General features: G+C 38.0%; 1 protein-coding gene and 1 pseudogene across 2 annotated transcripts; both read right to left on the bottom strand.

Moving 5' to 3' along the window:
• Positions 1-1,216: 1,216 nt before the first annotated feature.
• On the bottom strand, positions 1,217-17,429 carry LOC311491124 (annotated as a pseudogene). Its single transcript, XR_014699946.1, has 16 exons — positions 16,937-17,429; positions 16,544-16,669; positions 16,250-16,350; positions 15,999-16,158; positions 12,263-12,489; positions 12,034-12,186; positions 11,771-11,942; positions 11,481-11,581; positions 11,220-11,398; positions 4,129-4,685; positions 3,518-3,566; positions 2,986-3,181; positions 2,748-2,900; positions 2,482-2,653; positions 2,192-2,292; positions 1,217-2,109 (listed from the first exon to the last, which is right to left on the bottom strand). The product of XR_014699946.1 is annotated as an uncharacterized misc_RNA (transcript).
• On the bottom strand, positions 13,786-14,657 carry LOC311490639 (uncharacterized protein). Its single transcript, XM_084548242.1, has one exon. It carries the CDS (start codon positions 14,462-14,464, stop codon positions 13,832-13,834), a length of 633 nt encoding a protein of 210 aa, XP_084404368.1. The 5' UTR covers positions 14,465-14,657; the 3' UTR covers positions 13,786-13,831.
• Positions 17,430-17,946: the final 517 nt, after the last annotated feature.

Here is a 17,946-nt window from a genome sequence, read left to right as displayed (position 1 = left end):
TTTTTTTTACTTTCGTAAATTTTTCATTTTTTTTTTAATTTTCATGTAGAAAATCAAGGTTAATGAATTTACCATATATGGTTCCTTGTCCCTAAGTGGTAAACAAATGTAAACATGTATTTTAGACCATTAGAACATAAGTGCTGATTCAGGCACTCGTCAACAGACACTTTATCACATTAGACAACATTAGGCCACTTCTTCTTGGCACCTAATAAAGCAGTTATGCTCAGCGTTCATGAAGAAGTGGACCTTGCTGACCACATTTGACCCTGATTTTACCTGAGAATTTTGCCTTGATCTTCACTGACGCTCTTTTAAAGTACTGCGTGACATAGACACTGTAACCTACGTACGTAGCCTATGCTGGTGCAAGCCATTTATACTTGTACGCTTGTCAGTCTGGCTCGCTCTGTAACAACACCACCCAAACACTAGTGGGCGCTGTGTCTAGCCAGTCGAGTCCATTTTAGTTTCTACGTCCAGCTTCACTTTACACAATGGTGACTGAAACTTTTAGTGTGTTTGTATCTCCAAACCTCCTCAGTTAACCTTTCCTGTTCCATCTTTATCGATCCAAAACAAAGAATTTGAAAATTGCGGAGATGAAGAAGAAGCCAGAAATACTAAAGTGGAAACATGCAAACTAAAACGTGAACACGCAATCAATCAGTCAATCAGTCTGACTTTTTTTGTATAGTACTTTCCATACAAACAAAATGTGGCACAAAGTGCTTTGTACAGTAATCCCACCTGCACCTCCCCTATTATTATTGTTGTTATTGTTATTAGTTGTTGTTGTTGTTGTTTTGCTTTCCTTTACGTTGAGTAGGTGTCTGCGACGTCTCTGAGGTGATTGGTGGAAAGGTCCCGGTCCTGGCTCCTGATTGGCTGCAGCACGGAGCTCCCGCATACATAAGCGGCCAAGATGGCGCGTCTGCGCTGGCAGCAGGATTTTCCTTATCCTCCTCATCTCCCAACCGGCCACAGCTTTTACTTGTTTGTTGTTCATGAGTTTTGTTTGTTTGTTTACTTTGAGTAGTAGGGGTGGACTGCCAGTCTTGTTACCTGTTTTGTGTTTTGTCTTTTGTTTGCATTTGTTAGGTCATCTGATTTATTTCTAAGTAGGGATGTTTTGTTTGTTATTTTGGCCTTGGTCCACCCTGAAGATACCATCCACTCATTGTTAAATCGTTTTATTTTTTTTAATAGCATGTTAGGAATAAAGAGCTGTCAAAATGAATCTAGAGCATCAAGCACATTAACTCCCAGAACTCCCATTCCAATGTAAACCACCGTCTCATGTAAACCGACTTAGTGATGCAGGTCAGAGAAAAGAGATTCACATCTGAAGTCAGTCCTCTTTCACAAGATCCTCATCAACCAGTCAAGCTCTTTTATGACTTACATACATTAGTTTTCCAGAGATGAAGAGACAAAGAACTGCAGCATCAAAATAAACTAAAGCAGAAAAAAACAAGGAAGCCTCCAAGAAGAGTTTGTAATAGTCCAAATAAAAAGGAACTTGTGTACAGTTTAAATGCAACAGCACATGCTGAGTTATTTGATCTGGAAAGTCCCAGACTTGTGAAAGAAAAAGTTACCAAAGAAATTTATAACTCAAAGGTAATTATTCTTGCTTAGGTAAAGTAAATATAATAGCTACATAACCTACTCCAAATAATCTATGCCTGCCCTAATTCACTTCTCTTCTTACACTTCTCCCCAACAAAAGCCATCCATATATCCACATCGGGAGAAAATAGATAATCATTATGCCGTTGATTACTTTAAACCGACAAACACCAACATTGAGATTTGACCTGGTTTATAAAGAAACTTTTTTTTTTTTAACTGTAGAGATGCTAAATTAGCTGTACTCAGCCGCAAGACATTTTGAGGAACGTATCATTATATAAATTAACGTGACATATTGCTCAGTCTTTGGCTTAGGTCATCAAAGTAGTCATAAGTGAAGCGAAGCATCTGATAGACGGCGCTGAGGAGCTGGATGTCACAGTTCACGTCCAACTCCAACTCTTCGCTGTAGTTCTTGACAGGAACGACATAAGACAGTGGAACACCGAGCCGAGCGCTGACCTCCTGCATCTGGATCACAAAAGACAACATAATAAAGACTTTGTAACCATGTCAGGTTTAGTTTGTCTCTGTTAAACCCTGAAATCCTCACCAACTTCTTAATGTATCCACTCTTATAGATGTTTGTCACATCCTCCTTGACCAGAGGGCAGGCTTCATCTACTTGAGTGAGCAGGACCAGCTGAGGAATCCCTGGAGACACCAGGACAGAAAGAACATTTACAGAATCAGGTCAGTTTTTATAAACTGGACTGCAAAGTTTTGAGGTCTCTCTTAACATTTCATATTTTTCTTGCAACTGAAATTAAATCTTGTACCTTGATGGACATGAATACATTTCCAACATTAACTTCGAATCTCACTGGATTCAGTTCTACTGACCCATTGAGTTGATCTGTCTGCGGATAGCTTCCAGCTTCTCCTCCAGCTTTTCAGACATGATGGAGATCTTGCTGGCATCAATGACGTAGGCTACACAGTGGATCTTGTCCTTGAGCCCTGGAGACTTGATATAGCCATAGGCATCCGAATGCAGAGCAGCAGAAGGGCTGAACTGAGTTAAACAATAGAGGAGAAAGGAGGGGACAGTTGGAATTAACTAAAGTTAAATCAATGTGTCAAACATTTTTCTTGATTAAATACTGTACCTGGTAACAGTCTGGCAGATGACCTTTAACAATGTTGCTGATGTCATCTGTATTAAGCCCCGCCCCTTTGCTTTCCTCCAGGCCCATGGTATCACATAAGATGATTGGTAGAGGTTTGCTGTCCTGCACATCTTTCAGAGAGTAGGTGCGAAACTGCCAGATACAAAGTGGTGGAGTGACAGATTTTCATGATTCTCATGTTGAAATCACCATAAACAGAAATCATGATGGCACTAACCTGTGTGGTGAGGCTGGTGACAGACCTGCCAGCAATGGCCTGGCTGGTGACATGTCCTCTGAATATAGAGTTGACAGAGTTAAAGAAGCTGGACTTCCCAGCTCCAACTGGTCCAACGAGCAAAACTCGAACCTGGGACACAGAGCTGTCCATGGGTTTGTAGGTTTTAATTTTCTCTATCAGCTCTGTCCTCGTCCTGTAGAAATGAGGAGATAAAGACTTTAATTAATAATATGTTGTTTTATTAAAACGTTTGTTTTCTTTCAGATCACATATTTATATGTTATATATTTTATGTATATTATAGAATATTTTTTCATCCGTTGCACCCCTAGTAGTTGTGCTCCCAGGAAAACATGACAAACAATTTCATTGTATAATATTTTATAGACATCAGTATAATCTAAAATAACCATTACATTGAAATGATGAACGTTTGTTTTCTTTCAGATCACACGGTTTATAGTTTATGTATATTGTAGAAATGTAATGAATGTTAATGACATTGTGCAGCATGGTAACTCAGTCTTACTCAGAGTCCCAGGTTATAGTCCTCCATGGATGCTCAAGTAGAGTGGGAACTGAAAATCAAATTAATTCAATTTAATCTAAATGAATAACAATATAACAAAACCTACACAACCTAATTTTTGTGGTGGTTCGACGTGTACCTGACTGAGGTGCTTTAAAACCAAATTAATATAAACATCCCACATTAATTTTCTATTTATCTTTCAGTAAATGCTGTTAAATTTTAATGTCCTGCATTTTAACTCTCATGCTACCAACTGTACTCATTCAACAGATGATGTAAGTATTTGCAGACTGCCAAGGAATTCTTCACATTTCTGTAATCCAGGCTGTGAGATGCTTCATGATGAGCGGTAACAGTACCTTTGTCTTTTAAAATAAGGGAAGATCCAAATACAATTATATTGAAATCTATAATATATATAAATATACAATTAATAATCTCCTCCTCACTACAATAATCGTTGTTGGTTGTTTGTTTAATCCTAAGTGCTTAACAGAAACCCAAGGAGCTCAAATAGTGGGGGACTACAGGTTTTAGGGACGTAATGATAATAACAAATGAACTGTGTCAGAGAACAGATCTGCAACAACAAATCATAGTGAACTTACCCTCCACCTGGTAGACTTCACACTCAGTCAGGTTGAGGTCTTTTCCGTGCATATCTGCAGCGTTGAAGTTGTAATAATATCCTGGATAGCTATAAACTACAGCTTTGTTTCCACTGACTAGAACCAATGCTTCTCCAAAATAAGGACCACAGTTATTCCTCATTTTCACTGCATATGCAGGTTTAGTGACTGGATATTTGAGGAGATTTTCTCCTTTAAACGTGAAAAGAAAGGCCTGGTCATCATAGACGTACTGTCCAGACTGACTAAAAGGTTGTCTGGTGTAGCCTCCAAACACAAAGCCTGAGGCGTTATAGCCCACAGACACAGTGGGAGAGCGGTTGTCACATTGCTGGTGGAAGGCTGCACCGGTGTATCCATGGACGCTGGCCTTGTACAGCAGCTGTAGTTTGACCCTTCCCAGATGAGAGCAGATTGTTCTCTGCTGGTTCACTGTTAGCCGAGGGTTCATAGTGGACAGTTGTTCTGTTGAGCGTCTAAAGGATCCTGAACAAATATCTTGGAGTCCACACCAAAAATGTATTAAAAAAAAGAATCTGGACTAACTATAACAACTAATTTTTCACCTAATCTTTATCTCACTGCACTGCATTGTCACTGCTCGCTGACAGTTAGCACCAACAAAATAAGCATGATAATCTGAATTTGAGTTTATTCCTACCTGAATTACACCAAACCCAAGAAATTGAATTTACTTTAATTTACTACTTCATCTGGAGTAGTCAAATGTCCTTCCTGGAACACAGTACTATAAGTACTTTAGATACTCCTTTCTTTCCATGTGGTTTTAAGTTTCCATTTTTCGGAAACTAGCAAATATAATTAATTGCTGCCATGACAAAGGGTGGATAACTATTTCATAATGACAGACCATTTACACTGATGTGATGAAAAACAAAATGAAGATCAAGACACAATACTGTATGTATGTTTTAACATATTATTTAGAGGTTTGAGAGCTTTGTTATGACTTTTTTTTTTCTTTTACCAGTGACATTGATGCAAATAATCTTCCATTCGTCTGACAAGAAAAACAAGATTTACCAGCTTCATGTTACATGGCTGCATTTACGTGTCAGCAGAGCAACAACTTTCGATTTCACGTCAAGCTGAGCCTCACCTAGGATTAAACTACACCAAACATTTCTCCTACATTTCTTTGACTTCAAAACATTTAGAATAATTTTGTGACTATTATTACATTACATACTTCTGGTGGATTAAATAAATGAACTGATCAAGAGTTAATGAAACGACATCACCAATACTACACTTTAATAACACACACACACAAAAAATAACTTTCTGAATACTAGTGGCTCAGTTAAACATGCAGCCTTTTCATGTTTTCATTCTTACCTTATAGACAGTTGATGGCAGGTGAGCAGAGATCCAAGTAGTTATACCATAGACAGGTATGTGCCACTCAGTCTACAGCCAGGAAAAGAATGACAGTACAAGCCTTTCGTCAGCTTTTATTTGTGTGCTTGTCATTTTCACTTTTGTTTCTGTAAGGCTTGTTCCTTCAAGTCAAATTCAATAAACCAACCGTGAAAGCAATTATAAAATATTGCAGACAATTATAAAATATTGCAGGCAATATGCCAGGAGAGCAGTGACAGAAATTACTGATTGAAATAAAGTTACAGTAAAGGATATAAAACATATTTTTAGTGAGGAGATTTTAAAACACAATGGTATGTCAAACAATAAGCAGAAGAAATTAAGGATTCTGCTGACTCTTTATTGCAGTGTGTGAATATTTAGCCGAGTGGTTTGAGACTTATAAGACAAATGGGACAAACATGTTTCATCATCATAATCAACAATTAGGAATAAAGAATTATCAAACACAATCTAGAATTTAATGCACACTAACAACAACTGACAACTAAAGAAGTCACATTTCCAGTGTCTCATCACCTCAGTCAGATTAGACGCCTTCTTCTTCTTCTTCTTCTGTTATATTTCTGGCAGATTTAACTCTGAACTTTGACAGAACAACAAAAGATATTCCGAGATTTAAACGTACATATCTTACTGGATCATCTTATGCTTTCTAATGGAAAAACTCCCAACACATACCCTGTGTAGGGGATCCTGTTGTCCTCTCTATCTCTCCCCTTCTCTGGAAAGTAAATTTAAGAGATTGCCTTGTGGAGGAACCCTTCTAACGGACCAGCCTTTACACCTTAGCCATAAAGGTGCGAAGTCCAGATGCTGGACAGACCCATGCTAAGGGGCCCTTAAGGGCCCTCTCTGAATGCTGAGGACATCAACTGAGCCAAAAAGACAGATTTGCACTTCTGTGGAATTTCACACTCTCTTCTTATGATCTAATTAGTCCTGAACTCAAAGAACATCAACACGATATCATTAACTAAAAAGAAGGAGAGGAGTTACTTCTCCTACTTCATATGAACAAAATCAAACAAAATCATGACACAAACATGCAAACATGCCAGACACTTTCTTCCTCCCCATCTTCCATAGTGACCAGGGGAGTGAAAACAGATAAGCAGGTCGTAAATACCCCTCTCCTAGAGCAAGACTCAGATGTATTCTCCTCTGTAAAAAGAACCTAAGCTTGATACTATGACTATCAAACTTGTAATAACCTGGTAAGTTATATATTGTTTTTCAGTAGGTGCTAAGGATCACAATGACATGATTTTGATCCTTGTATGATGAAATTTTCACTATCTAGACAAACTATGATGAGTGTCCCACAAAGACGGATCAACAGTGCCCTCAAGCAGCTATGTTTAAACAATTTTTCTCTTGCTTTTAAACCATTGTTGAAATTAAAATGTTGAACCTTAGGTATGTTAATTCAATTCAATTCAATTTTATTTATATAGCGTCAATAACAATACAAATCGTCTCAAGACGCTTTACAAAAACCCGGCCTGAAACCCCCAGAGCAAGCCTGAAGGCAACGGTGGCAAGGAAAAACTCCCTTTTAACAGGAAGAAACCTCGAGCAGAACCCAGCTCATATGGAGGGACCCATCTGCCTAAGGCCAGCCGGGTACAGACAGAAGAAAGAGAGAAGAGAACAGCAAAGAGAGAAGAGAACAGCAAAGAGAGAAGAGAAGAGAACAGCAAGATAAACATACATCTGTCATAGATACACATATCTGACTAAAGTGTACATGTGGAATCTTATGATACAAACTGATGATGTTACATGACAGTTTGAAAATGTAAGAGGAATCATAGGCATGTTATTATACTAATCGTAGCTAGTAGTTGCAATTGTGGGATGAAACTTTTATTTTAGCAACCATAACCTTCTCCCATATCAGCAAAATATAATCTGTAAAGAAAACCTGATGTTATTAATTTACTAATGCTTATGAGTTATTTTGATTTGTTCATTCCGATACTCATCTTGTAATGTTGAGGTTCCTGCATAGGCAAGAATATCTCGAACAAGCCATGATGAGTGATGGAATAATCAAATTAGGGTAAGAAGATCAGGTTAAAGGATATCGTTAGACAAAGAACTATAGGAGTTCCCCTCTTTCGGTGCAAAGAATTTGGAAACCCGATCCAAAATCCGCGCTGGAAAACAACCTATAAAACCCGCCAGGTCTCTCTCTCTCTCTCTCTCTCTCTCTCTTAGAGGTGTGCGATATCGTTGGATTTGGTATCAACCCGATAAGGAGTAAATACAGGGCCAGTATCGCCGATACCGATACCGATATCAATGTCGATACTTTTTAATAATTACGGTGGATGCATCATCAATCTCAATCAGTCTAAATCAGAATGAATTTTCATGACATTTAAGTATTTTTGTGATTTGCCTTTTGGATTATTAATCAGTTCAAATCCAGTACAGAATTTGGGCAAAGTTTATAAGTAAATAGAAAATACTTTATTATCACAATAAAAGTTCTTTTTCAGAAACAACACAAAATTATCACATGAGGACAAATAAAAACTAATTATTTTTCAGGCAGAGTGTTCAGAAACTACAATACAATTATAAAACTAAATCTCTCCCTTCTGGATTTTTTTCTTAAATAAACAAAGTGTACCAAATTATTACTCCACAACAAATATTATAAATAATGTAAGGAAGTGTTTACAATACAATACAAAAATAAGACAACATTTCTCTCCTAGTGCACTTTTTTTCTTCTTTTCAGGCGTCTGTCAGGGCCAGGTGGGCGGGGATTTAAAAAAATTCTGTAACCCGTTTAAAAAATATGACATAATAGGTTATGCTTATAGAATCAGTTATTCAAAGCATAGTTAAAAGTGTGATTTAAAAAGGTTGAAATTCATTTTAAAAGTTATGATAGAATGTTAAAAACAGTTTAAAAAGTATTAAATGTTTATTGTTTAATTTCAAGGTCAATATGTTTCTGGAAAGTGTCAAGACCAGCATCTATGGGGGTTAATATCAATCATGAGGCTCGTCAGGTCTCAGGTGTTTCAGTAGGCCTACGGACAAAAAAAGAAGTGAGACACGAAGAGCGGCCAGAACTAAGCTAGAGAGTGAGAGTGATGCGGAGATTTTCTGTATATATTTATTTTAGTAGAAGTGCACAAACCAGTGTGTAACTTGTATCTTATGATTGTTTGCACGACAGTCAGTGAGAGTGACAAGCTGCATATTGAGAAACGGGAGGAATTTCTACAAGAAATTTCGGACTGTTTACGTTGTGTGCTACCGCTAATGCTAACGCTTAGCCACCTTGGATTATAAACTCGAGTCAGTTCATTACCAGTGGACAGACATTTTCTGGATAAACGTTTGACTCCCTCGGATGAACTGTTTGAGGGGTTATCCGCTGTTTTCGACAGGAAAGAGGGTGCTTGGAGTAACCAGGACTTCCCTTGTGAGTTCTTCTGGCAAAGCGGGAGGAGAAAAGACAACTGTCGGAGTCTGTGGTGAAATTCTGATCTGATGCCGAGCCTGCACCTGTGACTGTTGGAGGATAGACGGGACAGGAACGTTGACTCAGGTACCATACGTTTTATTTTGCTCGCTGATGAGTGAAGCTGCCATTAAGTTTTGGGCCACACCGCATGGCATCAGGCCTGCCACGGTACATTTTAGTTGTAGAATAATTTTAGTCGCCGGCTATAGCAGTCAATGCACTGAGGTGTGTGTGGGCCCACAGATTAAGTGACATTGAGGTTGGTAAACTGAACTTTTCTGAGTTAAACCAGTTGAAGGGTAAAAGTGTTTGTATTGTTGTTTATGCATTTATATGTGTTACAGCAATGAGAGTTTTCTTAAAAAGAGGGATAATCCGTTTACAGTAGTTTCCTTAAAAAGTAGTTTATTCAGAGAGAGACAGAAGTTAATGGTTAAAATCCTCATTAAAACTAAAACTTAAGAAAGGTGATTAAATAGGTTGGTTAAAAATATTTCATGTATGTACTTTAAAAAAAGAAATCCAAGATAATATTTAAAACTGAGTTAATCAGGGTTAAAACATTAGATAGGTACATTAAAAGAACCAAAAAGCCCTGCCCTCATCAATATGACTACTGAGGGGAGCGCTACATTTCCATATGCTTTTACAAGTTTGTTGTGCTACCACCTACTCCATCTGTCGTGTGTAATGCGTTGCTACCCGGATTTTAAGAGTTATTTATAAAAATTCAATTTAAAAAAAAAAAAAAAAAAAAAAACGTCACTCATACCACTTTCTGACTTAATTAGGAAAACCATTTAGCGCTTCCATGTTTTCAGTCTTACCTTACATCCAGTCCAGGCAGAGCTCACTGCAGATAGTGAGCTCTGCCTGGATGTGTGCCCGTCAGTGCCAGCGGTCAGTACAGTCCGTTGTCCACACCCAGAGTAATTCAAGTGGAAGTCTCTGACGATAACATCACTTTCAAAATAAAACATCGCAAGTTTTGCTTAACTGTACGTTGTTTAGTCTCTCCTTGACGCTGAACGTAACTTGAGCTCAGGCAACAGCAGCTTGAAGCCAGCTGAAATTTGTGCACACATTATTTTTGGTAAGGTTTGCTCCTAGGAGTGACCCAAGTCAGATTCTGGGGTAGCACTGAGAAAATATTAATTAATTAATATGACAATGAGTCATCAGAGCATTGACAGAAATTACTGGCTGAAATGAAGTTGTAGTAAATCCTATAAAACTCGTTCATAAAGCAAACGGTTCCATGTTTAGTTCACCAAGAGTATTAAACACAGTCTTCAGGCTGGATGTTATAAAGTGTCACACAGTAAACACAAGAACTGACAGTTTATTGCAGATAATGAATATTTATCTGACTGCTTTGATACAGATAAATGGGACAAATGTATGACATGTGAATAATCATTATAATCAACAGCTAAATAATAATAACATGTTAGGAATAAAGAACTGTCAAACTGAGTGTAGAGCATAAAGCACATTAACAGGGACAATGAAGAACTCCCATCTCCAATACTACTCTTCTTCTTTTTCTGTTATATTGTTGGTTTCTTTTTTATTACATCTAAAATGTTATATTCTAATTTATGATTTGGGGCATGTGTACACGCCAGTATTATCTAATGATTTCATCCAACATCCATGTAAAAAGTGAGGCTATAGTCTTATAATCAGAAGAAGTATCGTCCATGTAAACCTACTTAGTGATGCAGGTCAGAGAAAAGAGATTCACATCTGAAGTTAGTCCTCTTTCACAAGATCCTCATCAACCAGTCAAGCTCTTTTCTGACTTACATAGATTGTTTTTTTTAGAGCTGAAGAGATGAAGAACAGCAGCAACAAAATAGACTAAAGCAGAAAAAACAAGGAAGCCTCCAAGAAGAGTTTCTGACAATCCAAATAAAAAGAAACTTGTGTACAGTTTAAATGCAACAGCGCATACAGAGCTACTTCTGGAAAGTCCCAGACTTGTGATAGAAAAAGTTACCAAAGAAATTTACAACTAGTAATTATTCTTATTTAGGTAAAGTAAATATAATAGCTACATAACCTACTCCAAATAATCTATGCCTGCCCTATGTTGTTGTGTTTTTTTTTTTTATAGAGATGCTGAACTAGTACTCAGCTCTAAGACATTTTTAATTGCATAAATTAACGTGACATATTGCTCAGTCTTTGGCTAAGGTCATCAAAGTAGTCATAAGTGAAGCGAAGCATCTGAATGACGGCGCTGAGGAGCTGGATGTCACAGTTCATGTCCAACTCCAACTCTTCGCTGTAGTTCTTGACAGGAACGACACAGGACAGTGGAACACCGAGCCGAGCGCTGACCTTCTCCATCTGGATCACAAAAGACAACATAATAAATACTTTGTAACCATGTCAGATTTAGTTTGTCTCTTTTAAACCCTGAAATCCTCACCAACTCCTTAATGTAAATACTCTTATAGATGTTTGTCACATCCTCCTTGACCAGAGGGCAGGCTTTGTCTACTTGAGTGACCAGGACCAGCTGAGGAATCCCTGGAGACACCAGAGCAGAAAGAACATTTACAGAATTAGGTCAGTTTTGACAAACTGGGCTGTAGAGTTTTGAGGTCTCTCTTAACATTTCATATTTTTCTGGCAACTGAAATCAAATCTTGTACCTTGATGGACATGAAAACATTTCCAACATTAATTTAGAACCTCACTGGACTCAGTTTTACTGACCCATTAAGTTGACCTGTCTGCGGATAGCTTCCAGCTTCTCCTCCAGCTTTTCAGGCATGATGGAGATCTTGCTGGCATCAATGACGTAGGCTACACAGTGGATCTTGTCCTTGAGCCCTGGAGACTTGATATAGCCATAGGCCTCCGAATGCAGAGCAGCAGAAGGGTTGAACTGAGTCACACAATAGAGGAGATACAGTTGGAATTAACTAAAGTTAAATCAACGTGTCAAACATCCGTCTTGATTTAATTTAATACTGTACCTGATAACAGTCTGGCAGATGGCCTTTAATGATGTTGCTGATGTCATCTGTATTAAACCCCGCTCCTTTGCTTTCCTCCAGTCCCATGGTATCACATAAGACGACTGGCAGGGGTTTGCCGTCCTGGCCATCTTTCAGAGAGTAGGTGCGAAACTGCCAGATACAAAGTGATGGAGTGACAGATTTTCATTTTAAAATCTCCAAAAACAGAAATCATGATGGCACTAACCTGTGTGGTGAGGCTGGTGGCAGACCTGCCAGTCATGGCTTCGCTGGTGACATGTCCTCTGAATACAGAGTTGACAGAGTTAAAGAAGCTGGACTTTCCAGCTCCAACTGGTCCAACGAGCAGAACTCGAACCTGGGACACAGAGCTGTCCATGGGTTTGTAGGTTTTAATTTTCTCTGTCAGCTCTGTTCTTGTCCTGTAGAAATGAGGAGATAAAGAGTTTTTATCTTGTGGAGATGGTTTTGATTGTAACAGAGTTTTGATCATGGTCAGCTATTATATGATATTAGTAGTTGTTAGTGGTGCAACGGATCATCATTGATCCGTGATCCGTTTGAATCAATATCTTCGGTTCGGCACACACGTGATCCGCGGATTGATTTATGAGGAAAAAAAAAAAAAGTTGTGCGCATGTTTGAGTGTAGGCACTGTGGCACAAGAAAGCCATATGACAGTGGAAACACATCAAGCATGGCCACGCATTTAAAGCGACATCACCCCGGTGTTTCACTGACAGGAGTGAAAACGAGATATGCCTTTTTATGTTGCACTTTAAGTTGTTTTTCATTAATTATGTTAAAAAGAAGTTATTATGCATTGTGCACTTTAAGTTGATTTTATATATTTTAATTTAATAATTTAAAAGTGTTAATAAACAAAAAGACCAAACTTATGTTTATTTGTCTTGTCTTTTTTTTCTTTTCTTTTTCTTTTTTTTGTTGATCCGAAAAATTATCCGTCCCGTGACTCTGATCCGAGAAACGATACGAACCGTGAGTTTTTTCATCCGTTGCACCCCTAGTAGTTGTGCTCCCAGGAAAACATGACAAACAATTTCATTGTATAATATTTTATAGACATCAGTATAATCTAAAATAACCATTACATTGAAATGATTAACGTTTGTTTTCTTTCAGATCACACGGTTTATAGTTTATGTATATTGTAGAAATGTACTGAATGTTAATGACATTGTGCAGCATGGTAACTCAATCTTACTCAGAGTCCCAGGTTATAGTCCTCCATGGATGCTCAAGTAGAGTGGGAACTGAAAATCAAATTAATTCAGTTTAATCTAAATGAATAACAATATAACAAAACCTATACAACCTAAGGTTTGTGCGTACAACATGCGTACAAATCACCAGTAGAATTTCATGTCATATCTTATCCTCACTATGAGTTCCCAGCTTTAAATTGTGTTCACATCAACATTAAAGCTGTGATATAGACTGAGGTGCTTTTAAACCAAATTAATATAAACATCCCACATTAATTTTCTATTTATCTTTCAGTTAATGCTGTTAAATTTTAATGTCCTGCATTTTAACTCTCATGCTACCAACTGTACTCATTCAACAGATGATGTAAGTATTTGCAGACTGCCAAGGAATTTTTCACATTTCTGTAATCCAGGCTGTGAGATGTTTCATGATGAGCTGTAATATTACCTTTGTCTTTTAAAATACGGGAAGATAAATACAATAATAATGAAATCTAAAATATATAAATATACAATTAATAATCTGCTCCTCACTACAATAATCGTTGTTACTTGGTTGTTTCTTCCTAAGTGCTTAACATAAACTTCAACAGCTCAAATAGTATTGAACTGTACCAGAGAACAGATCTGCAACAGCAAGTTATAGTGAACTTACCCTCCACCTGGTAGACTTCACATTCAGTCAGGTTGAGGTCTTTTCCGTGCATTTCTTCAGCTTTGAAGTTGTAATAATATCCTGGATAGCTGTAAACTGTAGCTTTGTTTCCACTGACTAGAACCAATGCTTCTCCAAAATAAGGACCATAGTTTTTCATCATTTTCACTGCATATGCAGGTTTAGTGACTGGATATTTGAGGAGATTTTCTCCTTTGAGTGTGAAAAGAAAGGCCTGGTCATCATGGACGTACTGTCCAGACTGACTAAAAGGTTGTTGGGTGTAGCCTCCAAACACAAAGCCAGAGGCGTTATAGCCCACAGACACAGTGGGAGAGCGGTTGTCACATCTCTGGTGGAAGGCTGCGCTGGTGTATCCATGGACGCTGGCCTTGTACAGCAGCTGTAGTTTGACCCTTCCCAGATGAGAGCAGATAGTTCTCTGCTGGTTCACTGTTAGCCGAGGGTTCATAGTGGACAGTTGTTCTGTTGAGCGTCTAAAGGATCCTGAACAAATGTCTTGGAGTCCACACCAAAAATGCATTAAAAAAGTATCTGGACTAACTATAACAACAAAATTTCACCTAATCTTCATGTCACTGCACAGGAAATTAGCACCAACAAAATAAAACCCATCATACATAATACCACAAACTGCATGATGATCTGAATTTGAGTTTAATTCCTATTTGAACCACACCAAACCGAAGAGACTGAATTTACTTTAATTTACTACTACATCTAGAATAGTCAAATGTCCTTCCTGCAACACAGTACTATAAGTACTTTAGATACTCCTTTCTTTCCGTGTGGTTTTAAGTTTCCATTTTTCGGAAACTAGCAAATATAATTAATTGCTGCGGTGACTAACTATTTCATAATTTTTTGTTTTAACAGTGACATTGATGCAAATAATCTTCCATTCGTCTGACAAGAAAAACAAGATTTACCAGCTTCATGTTACATGGCTGCATTTACATGTCAGCAGAGCAACAACTTTCGATTTCACGTCAAGCTGAGCCTCACCTAGGATTAAACTACACCAAACATTTCTCCTACATTTCTCTGACTTCAAAACATTTAGAATAATTTTGTGACTATTATTACATTACATACCTCTGGTGGATGAAATCAGCGAACTGATCAAGAGATAATGAAATGACATCACAATACTACACTTTAATCACACACACACACAAAAAAAATAACTCTGAATACTAGTGGCTCAGTTAAACATGCAGCCTTTACATGTTTTCATTCTTACCTTATAGAAAGTTGATGGCAGGTGAGCAGAGATCCAAGTAGTTATACCATAGACAGATATGTGCCACTCAGTCTACAGCCAGGAAAAGAATGACAGTGCAAGCCTTTCATCAGCTGTTATTTGTGCGCTCGTCATTTTCACTTTTGCTTCTGTAAGGCTTGTTCCCACGAGTCAAATTCAACAAACAAACCGTGAAAGCAATTTTGAAATATTGCAGGCAATTATAAAATATTGCAGGCAATATGCCAGGAGAGTAGTGATAGAAATTACTGACTGAAATAAAGTTACAGTAAAGGATGTAAAGCATGTTTTTAGTCAGGAGATTTTAAAACACAATAAGCAGAAGAAATAAAGGATGCTGCTGACTCTTTATTGCAGTGTGTGAATATTTAGCCGAGTGGTTTGAGACTTATAAGATAAATGGGACAAACATGTGTCGTCATCATAATCAAGAATTAGGAATAAAGAAATATCAAACTCAATCTAAAGCTTAATGCACACTAACAACAACTGACAACTAAAGAAGTCACATTTCCAGTGTCTCATCACCTCAGTCAGATTGGACTTCTTCTTCTTCTGTTATATTTCTGGCAGATTTAACTCTGAACTTAGAACAACTAAACACAACTAAACTCTTTCCACTGGAAAAACTCACTGGAAAAACTCCCAACACCTACCCTGAGATGTGGACACATTCATAAACAAATATTTGTTTTTTACTGCAGTTTAGCCTAACTAGGTTTATTCAGCCACAAGATATTATGAGGGACGTTTCATCAGACAACTTTGGTTTCAACATTGCTCAGTTGGTCACTGATGTCATCAAAGTAGTTATCAATGAAGTGAGGCATCTGAATGACGGCGCTGAGGAGCAGGATGTCACAGTTCACGTCCAACTTCAACTCTTCGCTGTAGTTCTTGACTGGAACGACACAGGACAGTGGAACACCGAGCCGAGCGCTGACCTCCTGCATCTGGATCACAAAACACACAGAGCAAATGGATTAAGGTAAACACAGTAGATCATGTCTGATTATTGTCTGTGTAAAATCCTGAAATTTTCACCAACTCCTTAATGTATCCACTCTTATAGATGTTTCTCACATCCTCCTTGACCAGAGGGCAGGCTTTGTCTACTTTAGTGAGCAGGACCAGCTGAGGAATCCCTGGAGACACCAGAACAGAAAGAACATTTACAGAATCAGGTCAGTTTTTACAAACTGTACTGTGAAGTTCTGAGGTCTCTCTTAAAATTTCATATTTTTCTTGCAACTGAAATTAAATCTTGTACCTTGATGGACATGAAAACATTTCCAACATTACAACAACTTGAACCTCACTGGACTCAGTTCTACTGACCCATTAAGTTGATCTCTCTGCGAATGGCCTCCAGCTTCTTTGTGGACATGATGGAGATCTTGCAGGCATCAATGACGTAGGCTACACAGTGGATCTTGTCCTTAAGCTCTGGAGACTTGATATAGCCTTACACTTCCGAATTGAGAGCATCAGAGGGGTTGAACTGAGTCACACATTTGAGGAGAAAGGAGGGGACAGTTGGAATTAACTAAAGTTCAATCAAAGTGTCAAACATCCTTCTTAATTAAATACTGTACCTGATAACAGTCTGGCAGATGACCTTTAACAATGTTGCTGATGTTGTCTATATTAAGCTCAAATAGTGGGGGACTACAGATTTTAGGGACGTAATGATATTAACAAATGAACTGTGTCAAAGAACAGATCTGCAACAACAAATAATGGTGAACTTAACCTCCACCTGGTAGACTTCACACTCAGTCAGGTTTAGGTCATTTCCGTGCATTTCTGCAGCGTTGAAGTTGTAATATTTCCCTGGATTGCTATAAACTACAGCTTTGTTTCCATGGACAAGAACCAATGCTTCTCCAATATAAGGACCATAGTTATCCATCATTCTCACTGCATATGCAGGTTGAGTGACTGGATATTTGAGGAGCTTTTCTCCTTTGAGTGTGAAAAGAAATGCCTGGTCATCATGGACGTACTGTCCAGACTGACTAAAAGGTTGTCTGGTGTAGACTCCAAACACGAAGCCTGAGGCGTTATAGCCCACAGACACAGTGGGAGAGCAGTTGTCACATCTCTGGTTGAAGGGTGCGCTGGTTTATCCATGGACGCTGGCCTTGTACAGCAGCTGTAGTTTGACCCTTCCCAGATGAGAGCAGATCGTTCTCTGCTGGTTCACTGTTCGCCGAGGGTTCATAGTGAACAGTTGTTCTGCTGAGCTTCTTGCAGTCTAAAAAACATCAAAAATGCATTAAAAAGTATCTGGACTAACTATATCAACTATGTTTCACCTAATCTTCATGTCACTGCACAGGAAATTAGCACTAACAAAATAAAACCCATCATACATAATACCACAAACAGCATGATAATCTGAATTGGAGTTTAATTCCTACTTCAATCAGACCCAAACACTAAGTTACTTTATATAATATGTGTCAACTAACAACCAGAGTATAACAAGATCAAAAGAAATTTCAGTAGAGATTGAATTTACTTTAATTTACTATGGTATCTAAAATAGTCAAGTGTCCTTCCTGGAACACGGTACAGTAACTGCTTTAGATCCTCCTTTCTTTCCGTGTTGGTTTCATTTTCCATTTTTCAGAAACTAGCAAATATAATTAATTGCCAACGTGACAAAGGATGACTAATTATTTCATAATGAGAGACCATTTACACCAATGTGATGAAAAAAAGAAATATGGCTGTTT

Source organism: Chelon labrosus (assembly GCF_963514085.1).
Source record: "Chelon labrosus genome assembly, chromosome: 7".
Lineage (NCBI taxonomy): Eukaryota > Metazoa > Chordata > Actinopteri > Mugiliformes > Mugilidae > Chelon > Chelon labrosus.
This window is presented reverse-complemented; position numbering and strand designations above follow the sequence as displayed.

Excerpts from the sequence above, each read along its gene's own strand:
- LOC311490639 (XM_084548242.1), bottom strand. The coding sequence starts at position 14,464 with ATGCATTTTTGGTGTGGACTCCAAGACATTTGTTCAGGATCCTTTAGA.